This window comes from Aulostomus chinensis, chromosome 6 (assembly GCF_037954235.1).
Source record: "Aulostomus chinensis isolate RoL2024-O1b breed Wild chromosome 6, RoL_Achi_v1.0, whole genome shotgun sequence".
NCBI classification, from domain to species: domain Eukaryota; kingdom Metazoa; phylum Chordata; class Actinopteri; order Syngnathiformes; family Aulostomidae; genus Aulostomus; species Aulostomus chinensis.
The window spans coordinates 3,357,285-3,367,849 of NC_141325.1; the positions used below are offsets into that span (position 1 = coordinate 3,357,285).

A 10,565-nucleotide genomic window follows, 5' to 3' on the forward strand; every position below is an offset into this window, starting at 1 on the left:
CACTGCCCCTGCTAATTAATTGGCTTTTAGTTGCAGATGTGTTTGGTGCATTGTCAAGCTAACCTTTCTTTTTTTTTCTTTTTTTTCTTATTCTTTCTTTGGCAACCGTCATTTCACCGTTTCTCTGTAGAGTCTTTTGGATACCCCTCCTTCTTCTCCTGTCTCCCTTTCCAAGAAAAAAGGAAAAAAAATGGCCCACCTGTTCATGTAATTCAACTCAATTTTCCTGCTTCATTATTTATTTTTCCTCTCTTTATGTATGTGTTGCCTTGTTCTCTTGGAAGACGGGGGGCTGGTTGATAACATCTGAGTGGATGTTTTTTCTATGTACAGGGAAATGAGCTGAAGTGCAATTTCTGCAAAGGTTACATCGGTGAAGATGTGTGGAGGGGATGGCGGCGGCGGCGGCGGAGGGGGGGGGAGGAGGAGGAGCACAAAATGTTTCATGTTCCTTATGATGTGCTCCAGTATTGCTGCGCTGCGCTGAAAATGATGCCTCCGCAAATTGAGCGAGACTACTTTAACTTGCAGGCAAATGGTTCTGCTTTTGTTACAAGAATACAGGAAAATTGAAAAAGTGCTCAAAATGCTAACAACTGTAAAGAAAAGCACATATTAAGGCCATTGTAGTGTGGATGTGAGAGGGGAACTCTGGAGGCCGCAGAGTTTAATATCCCCACTGATGTGCTGCTCCCTGCCATAATGTGAATTTCTCTCTTTGCACTCCCCACAAAGAAATGATTTTCCTTTGTGCATAAAAATAACAGAAAGGCACTGTGCATAGTCCAACCACATACAAGAGGTCTTGTAACTGTGTCGCTTGGCCTCTACTTGCTGTAATTTATGCCTAATAAAATATTGAAGGAAATCCACAGCCGCTGCTAGCTTCAGTCGTCTGTGTTTGGCTTCATGTTTCCTTGTAAATAAAGTCTGTAATGATCGCTTTAAAAACTGTTTAGAGACTTGCTGGCACAACCTAAAAGAAAGAAGAAGAAAAAAAAGTCCTCACAAGAAGCTTTCCTTTGTTGCCAACTTGTTTAAGAAGCAGAGAGCATACCGAGCAGCAGGAGCTTGAAATATACTACACATATCAAAACATTTGGTGGATCAAAACATCAGCGACACGTTTGTGCCAAAGTGGGTCTCCGATGGATACATGTAATTTCTTCCTACTTTCTGACTCATGTTTCCCTTCAGCCCCCGTCCTGCCCCCCCCCCCCCCCTCCCATCCATCCTCTAATCAAATGCCAGGACAGGAGAGAAGAGGCTGAGTCATGTCTAACCTTTCTACTTCTCTCTCTCCCTCCCTCTGTGCGTCCTCCTATCTGTTCAGCCTCCTGAACCAACAGGTGAGGGCTCCAGCAAACCCCAGGGCCTGCCAGAGGATCACTCCGCCTGTCTGAGCGCCAGTGTCTGGGCTCTGCTTCCCGGCCTGGCTTTGGCCCTGGTCCTGGCTCAACATGCCTTATAGAAGTGCCAGGAGGGGGAAAAGAGGTCATCCTCCCACAAGCTGATCCCAAAAGCAGAAGGTGTTATTTCTGAGACTGATATTAAACAAAGGCTGAATCTCTGGGCATTTTGACGTAAATGGCATTTATGAAAGAGGAAACACAAGAGGATGAAAAGAGCTGACAAAATATTGAATTTGTTGTCCAATTTGTTTGTAATTTTAAGGCAGAACACAACTGTGATGGAGCGCATGGCTTTAAAAAAAAAAAAAAAGAAAAGAAAAGAAAAGAAAAAGAGAAAAAAAAGGGACCCTTGTTAGGTGAAGCCATGAGAGCCGAATCTCCCTCCGGCGGAGACGCACAGAGAGACTGAAGCCAGCTGAAGCTGGTCGCGTCAGAGACTTCCGCACTGTTCTCACCAAAGGAAGGAGAGAGAGAAAGAAAGAGTGGGAGAACACGATTGAAGGACAACAGGATTGAGAGAAAAAAGCGAATTGTTGCGGAGAGGAAAGAGGTAAATGGTGTGAGCCGAGAGAGACAGAGAGACATATTTCTGCTATCAGTCACAATCTTTATTATATATTTTTTTCCCATCTTGAATTGGTTCTTGGCTTAATTTTCTCTTGGGTGATGAGACCACAAATTTTGTGTGTTTGTGTGTGTGTGTGTGTGTGTGTGTGGGGGGGGGGATCAGGGGTGATCACATTCTGTCTCTTCAACACTCGTGTAAACTCTAACCTGTAAAGCCTACTCAGTGTTCTAAGTGTTGGTATAGTATCCGTGACCATAATCAATCCAGCGTGCGGCGCCTTCATCCGGGCGCTCCAGTAAACCTTCTCAGCAGACGGCGAAAAAGAATTTAAGACGGCATCGTTACCAGTTAATGGTCCTTTGGTCATTTGAGGTGTTGTTGTTGACGACTGTGGACGTGAGCCATGCATCCACACGCACATGTGTATATTTCTGTCTCTATGTATATAAACAACACTTTTATTTCATTCAACCTAATGATATCTACAGTATCTTGACACTATGATGACTGTGTGTGGAGTAAAAAAAAAAAGAAAAAAAAAAGAGAGAGATTTGGTACTAATGGAAGGTTCACGTGTCTATAAAAGGATTGATGACAAAGAATGTATACAGGGATGAAATTAAATGAGCTTTATCTGCTTGGAAAGCCATAACCTGTGTGTGTGTGTGTGTGTGTGTGTGTGTACATGTGTGTGTGTGTGTGTGCGCGCGCACGCGTCGTACTGTGTTCGCTGAGTGTGTCGACGTGTGTTCACATCCAACAGAATGTGTGTATATGTATATTTGTGTGTGTAATATACACATATACATATATAAATATAAATATATATATTTATATATATTTATATATAATGAGGGAGTAGCAGAAAGCTTACAGTGCGTACAGCAGTGGGAGTAACAGGACTTGTCGAATACAACATGTGAAAGGTTCCTTAATGTTGCGATGGTAAAAAAAAATAAAATAAAAATGTAACTAAATTAATTTGTACCAAAACAAATCGGAAGCTTTCATTCTAGACAGTTTTGGCCAGTGTTTTTTTTTTGGTTTTTTTGTTTTTGTTTCTTTCTGGTGTGCTGGCGTGGAGCCGTGACCGCTCCCATCGCACGTCACGCTGCCGCCGTGATCCTAACTGTGTTTGATAATATTGTGAAAGTCTCCAAGAGCCACGTGATCAAATTATTTATCACTTCCACTTGAGCAGAGGGCTGAGTGGGACTCGCCGTAGCCTCCTCCGTCGTTAGCCAACTGTTGCAGCTGTTAAAACACTATAAATTGTCTTTAGCGTCACACAACACCGACAAAACAATCAGCTCACTCGTAAATTTGCTCTTGCAACATCTGGGACTGAATTATTAATCAGGTTCAGGTTAGCGGAGGGCTAACTAGAAGTAGCAGAAGTAGTAACGGTGAGAGCTCACCTGACCAGGGCCGTGACTGTCAGGGGTGTTGAGTTTGATGAAAGCGTGACGAGGAATGTAAAAGGAATATTGGGACACCCCGGGAAACACTTTTGCTGAGCGCCTGATAAGAAGACCGACGATGGAGACGCTCACGTTTGTACGCTGTGTTTCAAGGCCACGCCAGAAGCTGACAATCTGAGCACGGAACAAAACCATAAACGGCTTGGTGACCTGCTGCGGCCAGGCCAAGTACACTGGTGCAGTAGTCCTGCTTTCGTCAGAATCCCGCCACGCCAGCCGAAGCGCTCACTCACCGCGTTGAAGTCATTCGTGTGAGGAAGAACTTCTGCGTGCGTGTGAGTGGAATTCGTCGGCGTTTACTCGAGCTTGTGAGAAACGGGAGCGTAAACAAAAGTGTGTCGCGTTGATACTTTGTCGAGGATATTTCAGGTGAAGCTGAAAGGTCGGCGTGTGGGGACGTTGTTGTTAGCTCATTCCCACCGTTGCTGCGACTCTCCTGAAACAGATGGGGACGGTCATTTCTGCATTCCTTATTCCAAACCTCAGCTGTAGCTCATATCAGCAGAAATTAAGCTGTCTGTGGAAGCCAAATTAAGTGGTAACTATCCTTCCTCTGCAGCTCAGCAAGTAAATGGAGTCATATGGGGATTTCACACTCAGCTGGCTTTGGAAGGTACCCACAAAATTTTCTAGAGAACAAAGACTGTGGGTTTAGTCCTTCATCTTTGAGTAGCATAAGGAAGGGATCCCTTCATGTCCAGAGCAGACAAGAGGAATAATTACAGCGACTAATAACTTTTCAGTGTCTGTATGGACAGGCGCTGCTGTACGGCTGTAAAATGAGAGGTGAACGTTGTCAACATCTCCCTCATTGTTCTGCACAGGCATCACAACTGGAGAGAGGACAGGTTTCACTGCTGGATTTGGTTGCTGCACTGAAGGGACTCACTAACCACCACTGCTGCCACGGCGGTGCAACCCCTTATGATACGCTTTATTATCAAGGACACGCCATTTTCTCATAGCTGCCATGCGTCTGCGAGCAACACTGGCAGAAAAACTCCTCAGCACTCAGTTCAGGTAGTAAAATCGTGGCTGAAAAACTTCATTTCTCCTTAAAAAACAATCAAAAACCTTGCAGAAGATTCTAACAGCATCTACATTTTTGCAAAAGAAAAACAGATTTATTTTTTTTTGCATCTGTGTGTCGACGCTCTCTCCTTCCACGGGACGAGTGTGAGCTGTTACCACGCAATGGCCTCGACAAAGTTCATGTCCTCAGGCAGTTCGTCAGCTTCAGCGTCGTGACGCTGGACTTTAGCAACATCTTGTTAGTAACTGATATAGAAAAAAAAAAAAAAAAAAAAAAGGGAAAATCAGCAGCTGTAACTCGAGATGTTACTGGTGGGAATGACAGCGACGTCCTAAACGGGTGAGTTTACCGCTCCAGGCTTGTGATGCGATGAAATGTCATTTCAAAACGATATTTATAATTTTTTTTTTTTTTTTTTTTTTTTTGCAGCCAGATTCACATTCCAAACATTACAGCAGTGACACCATGTTTGATGGTTTGGCTCGGCCTCCCTATTTAGTTGGATGTCAGAAGACACTGTGAAGTAAAAATAAGTGCAGACTATTCCATTTTAACAGTCTCATATCTGACTTCAAACTGCCAAAATGTTTGGAAAGGAAATATAACCAAACACTGCGGGGGGGCGGGAGGAGGAGGAGGAGGGGGGGGGGTTCTACAGGTGCTCAGCCAACTCGCTGCATTCCTCTTCGGGGGTTCATACAGTCGTGCAGTTTGAAAACAGCTCTTTTAAGGCCTGGAGATGTTTTTGACTAATGAATCAATCCAGACCGTTTTGGGGAGAGTCCAGAAGTTCCCGCACATCTGAGGACGTGTGGATCAGTCGAGACACAGAAACATCTCTTTCACTGAAGATTTAGTCGCTTTAATCCGTGTTTAGAGTGCATCAAACCATCCTGCTTGTCACTAGTTTGAGTTTAATAAGTGCTTGTGAGTTTGGACTTGGATTTCTCAGTTTGATCTTCGTTTTCAAAGAGACATCTCAGAGAGTACATCTCGCCATCCTTCTATCCGTCCATCTATCTGTCTGGTAAAAGCTCGCCGTTAGAGCTTCCTATCTTACATCAACATTAAACAATTTCACCGGGAGAAATCCATCAAGGATGAAGCTGAGCTGCCAAAGCAGGAACAGGCTCCATAGCTCATAATGCAATACAGCCATCATGTTGAGCAGAGTCTCTGTCTCTCACACCCACACCCACACCCACACACTACTGGTCAAGATTTTTACTTATATTGTTCCCTTTTTTCTGCATGAATGACCTTTAGATTTTTGCATTACTGCGCCTCTGTTTAATTCAGAATGCATGTGTTCCTGGGTTAACGCGTTTGGTCAGTTTGACACCTGAATCCTTCATTTCTTCACATGTATTTTACATTACACTTTAATAATTTAGAGCTCGTGAGTCTGCAGCAGGATTATTACTGGAAGGAGGTAAAACTTAAAGAACATGCGGTACGAGCACCTGGCTGCTAACAAGACTCTGGTGATGTTTTATGAACCGCAGGACGCCAAAGACTGACGTGCTCCTTGGTCACGCGTCCACCGAGTGCTGTAGATGTATTTTTTTTAAGCAGTAAATTTTGTTGCCTAAATGGAATACGAGAGTGAACTTCTGTCCAACTTTGTATATTTTACAATCTGTTCGATCAGTAAATTTGAAGCTGTCTGGGCTTTGTGTTTACCCAGCTGTCGCTAGAACGGCGCCGTCGACGTCTCACTCACTATTAATCAAACTTTGATTTGGTCAACTTACTTTTTCCAGAGAAATTGATGACGTGCTGTAAATGATTCGACTTTCCATAAAGACAATCAAAACTGAAGGACTCTGACTTGGGGGGGGGGGGGGGGGGGGGGAATGCAAATAAACTGATCAGACATTCTCTCCTCCCAGGAGGGAGTCTGCACGTCAGCAGTTGCCCAAAACCACAGCATCGTTTATAGATGTAACAGAGATTTTATGCCTGATATTAGTGGTGCAGGAGTGAAGCAGCTGGACAGCTAAAGTGCTTTTATGGAGCAAAATAGTGCCGTGTGGCAGCTGGGTAAGGATGTTAAACGTGACGTCAAAATGATATGGTTGTTATGTGTCTGCATGATTTAAGCAGCAGAGACAGGGAGTGCGTAGGACATGTGTCTGCGCGTGTAAGAGACATGCACAACTTTAAAGCGTAAACTTGTGGGTGCTGCTTTTGTCCCCTGTGTCCTTGCATTCCCGGTTAAACAGCGAGGGAGTATTCAGGCTTTGCCGCGTGTGAATGCATGTGTGCACACGGCGTGCTGGATAGGATTTAGAAGGAGTACAAAAAAAAATAAATCAAATTCTGAAACAGGGAAATTTGCAAGAGGAGGATTTTTCAGAAACGTTCATGTATATTACATTGGGAAAAAAAGGAATCCTTGTGGAGTCCAGTTTGTTTGTGGTGTTTACAGACGGTAGAGGAGGAGAAGCGGAGGAGGAAGGTAGCGGAGGGGTTTTGGGGTCATGGGAATAAGAAAGCGGCAGGTAGCTGTAGCTTCACAATTGATTAATGAGTCAGTGGGATGATGTCTCTTATCAACATTCTGCACATGGCGGTGAGAGATGCTTTACCGGGGCTAGAAATGCTGCAATCACAGACGGCTCCGTCCCATCATTCCATTCTGTGCTCACCCACCTGTTTTTGTGGGCTCTCTTCTTCCCTTCTCAACGCTGATGCAATTGGACCCTTTACCCTGTTCTGGGTAAAGAGTTTTGACAGAGAGTTTTGTGATTCATCTGCTACTGTGCAGTTCACTGCGTGTATCATCGCCTTTGTTTGGAGATTACAGAAGGAACTGATGTAAACGCTTGTAATGAATGGTTAATGTTTGGAGTTGTTGTTATATCTTCATGCAGGGGAGAAGTATAGCAGGCTGCCTGCTGACAGCTGGAAGAAAAAAAATCCCTCAGTGAAATATCTGGTAATGTGCTTAAAAATATATCACTTTCACAGCTGACAGAGCTGGATGTTTGATATAAACTCCTGTTTATCAAGTTTGATGTGCAGCCTGGATGTGTTGATTCTTGATAAATATGTATGGCATGCACTAATGGCTCTCTAAACCGCTGTGACATGAGTCGAGGATGATAGATCTTTCGACGTCTGGGAAAAAAAAAAAAAAGAAAGAAAGAAAAAAAAAATCCCAACCACAGCGCGTAGCTTTAGCAATCTTCTGCACTGTGAATAAAATAACACAAGAAAAGAAATAATCCACAAAAACAAAACAGTGCAGCCAGCACAATGTGATGGAGTGCTGGTGTGATTACATTCATTCCAGCGAACGATCATCAGATGTTCTCCTCACCCAGAGCAGGCCTGATGGTTCCCTCACTTCTTTCATTTGTTCCAATAAACCTGTTTGTTTCACCAGATTGTGGGACAACGCCTCCCGCTCTTCTTCTTCCTCTTCTGGTTAATGGGAATTAAGGTGATTAGAGGGTGAAAGATGCCACAGCCTCCAGAACCGCGGGGCCCTGGAACTGGTGATCCAGGAGCCCAAATCAAAACCTTTATTTTGTTGTTCCAATGATTGTTGTCATGACAACACAGGCTCCACCTCTTTTTGCTGTGTCACTTGCCTACTTACTTCTTTCTCATGCCAAAGTTACATCCTGTGCCGCTCTGACGCCTGATCAAGTTCTTTTTTCTTTTTCTTTTTTTTAATTATTCAAAATTTCCGTGTGTTGAAAGAGCGGTTGTTTGGTTTTTTTTATCTCGCGAAAAAAAGAACGCAGCTGATTTATATGATTTTTAATTTATTTTTTAGTCATTTCTTCTCAACTTTTCAGAAAACACAAAATAACTCGAGACAAAACATCAGTAAGGACTTGATTTAGGTGAAAAAAACGGTCCAAAAATGACTTAGGCGGTTATTTTAGGAAGGTGATGATATTTGTCTGTGTTCAGGCGTGTTTATCTATTCTTTTTTTTTTTGGGGGGGGGGGGGGGCGGGGTCTGGTGGGGTAAAATCAACCCTTACACTGTTTTGCTATTATTGTTAGTTTTCAGTTTCCTTTTCAGTTGACAACAACAAGCCAAGAGTCCAATAACAAGGACAAGTGAGTCAGTTGTCCTCGTCTGTCCTGAGTAACATTTTCATCAAAGTCTGATAAATGGTCTCTGGTTGGAGGTTATCGGTGATATAATAATAATAAAAAGTGATATAATGAAATGTACCTCTTGGCTCTTTGGTATCTGGATTTGAAGGTTAAATCTCTGACATGTTTGGTATTCTCCCAGCCGGCTGATTCCCCTGCACGCTTTTTAACAAGACATTTGTTTAGAGAGAAAAGCAGGAATCCTTGAGATATTTTAGTCTCAAAGGCTGATGTCTGATGTGTCTGTGCATTCCGTACAAGAGTCTGGATCATGACGGCTCTTTCAACTTCTGCATGGTTTTGTCTGACAGTTGGAAGAGAAAAAGGAAAAAAAAAAAAAGAAAGAAGTTGGTTAAAGGCTCGTGTTGATCGAAGCTCAAGCAAATACGCTTGAAGACGCAAACGCATACAAGTAATGCTTGCTAGCATTGTGCGTTGTGAATATGGAGAGGAATCCGAGGTGAGGGATGAATTCTGTGTGCCTGCTGTCACGCAGCACACTGGAAAGGTGCGAACATGCTTCTTTGTCAAGTAAATGATGTTCTACTTTTAATTAATCAATAAAGTGTCTCCCAGCTCCTTCTGACACGCTGTGAGACAAATGGAAATTGTTCCTGTGAAGTGGAGACAAACACAAACACAGATTGGAAACCAAGAAATTACCTTAAAAAAATAGAGCCACACAGACACACACATACACCTATATATATATATATATATATATATATATATATATATATATATATATATATATATACACACACACACACACACACATATATATACACATATATATACACACACATATATATATACATATAGGTATATAGAGATACTTTTTTTAAAGCGTCACGTTTGTCTGGCAAGTCGAGTGGAAGGCGGTATTGAACCAGACCACTTGAGATGTAATTCCTTGCTCCAATGAAGAAAGACTGGACATTTCTATTGGCAGAAGAAGGTGAAAGAGCGGCGAGAGAATGAAAGAGAAGCAAGAACAAAGAGGCATCGCAGAAAGAGGGAGAAGAACTGGAGCTGAACTGTGAAACTGTGAAACAATCCGATATGGATTGTGCCACGGCTGTTGGGCTTTGACTGCGTCATGCTCGCCCGTCTGCTGCCTCTCACATGTAGGGTGGTTATTGATGGAGCCGTCATATCCAGGCAGAACATCTGTAATGAAATTCTACTCCTCTTATTGGATTTGGCGATGAGATCTCTGTCTCTCTCACAGCTGTAGTCTGGCCTTTATTGCACAGCCGCAGTCATCCTGTGAGGGCATGCACACAATACCCAGCCCGGTATGGAGTCCCGCGAGTGGGGATTAGATTGTTGCTCACCCACTATAGCTGCTGTTTACCTTCCCTGAATCGCTCCGTCAACAATGCAGTTTTACCGCATCTTAATGCTGCCTTTCATTCTCACCACAATGCTGGCAATTCAATCAGGAGTTAAATTTTCTTTGTGTCTCTCTCTTTTCTTTTTTTTTTCTTTTTTCTCCCCCAAACATAACGGACACAAGCTCCTGAAGAAGAAGAAAAAACAAAAACCAGGAGAGTAGAACCAGAACCAAAGCTGGTATCAGCGCTGGCTGCAGGACGCATGCAACAGCATTGGTGGGAAGACGTCTGCATGTGGTATTATGGAGAGCAGGGAGGAAGCCTGTGTGTGCCTGTGAATAGAAAGGAATACAAAAGAATATGATAGAGGGAACGGCATAATGCAAAGCAAATATAGGAATCATTGTTAATATACGAGGATGGGGACTGAATATTACAGCGGTCCAGCCTTCGTGACCACGGACAGAGCCTTCGTCCAAATTTTCCAAAGAGAAGAGAAAAGCAAGAGAGCGAGAAAGAGGAGACAGAGTATAAAATTCACATGACAGGTCTGGTTATCTTGAATGCAAATGCCGGCTGTGTTTTTGCTGGAGTGACACATTGGTTCTTTTATTGA

At 43.2% G+C, this 10,565-nt stretch overlaps 1 protein-coding gene across 1 annotated transcript in view; it reads left to right on the plus strand.

Annotated features, from left to right (window-relative positions):
- LOC147259737 (GDNF family receptor alpha-2-like) overlaps positions 1 to 5,099 on the plus strand; it is a 51,860-nt gene extending 46,761 nt beyond the window's left edge. Inside the window, exon 8 of the mRNA XM_086205878.1 lies at positions 1,334 to 5,099. Coding sequence (XP_086062004.1) covers positions 1,334 to 1,471 — 138 coding nt within the window. The 3' untranslated portion in view covers positions 1,472 to 5,099. The remainder of the gene's footprint in view (positions 1 to 1,333) is intronic.
- Positions 5,100 to 10,565: the final 5,466 nt, after the last annotated feature.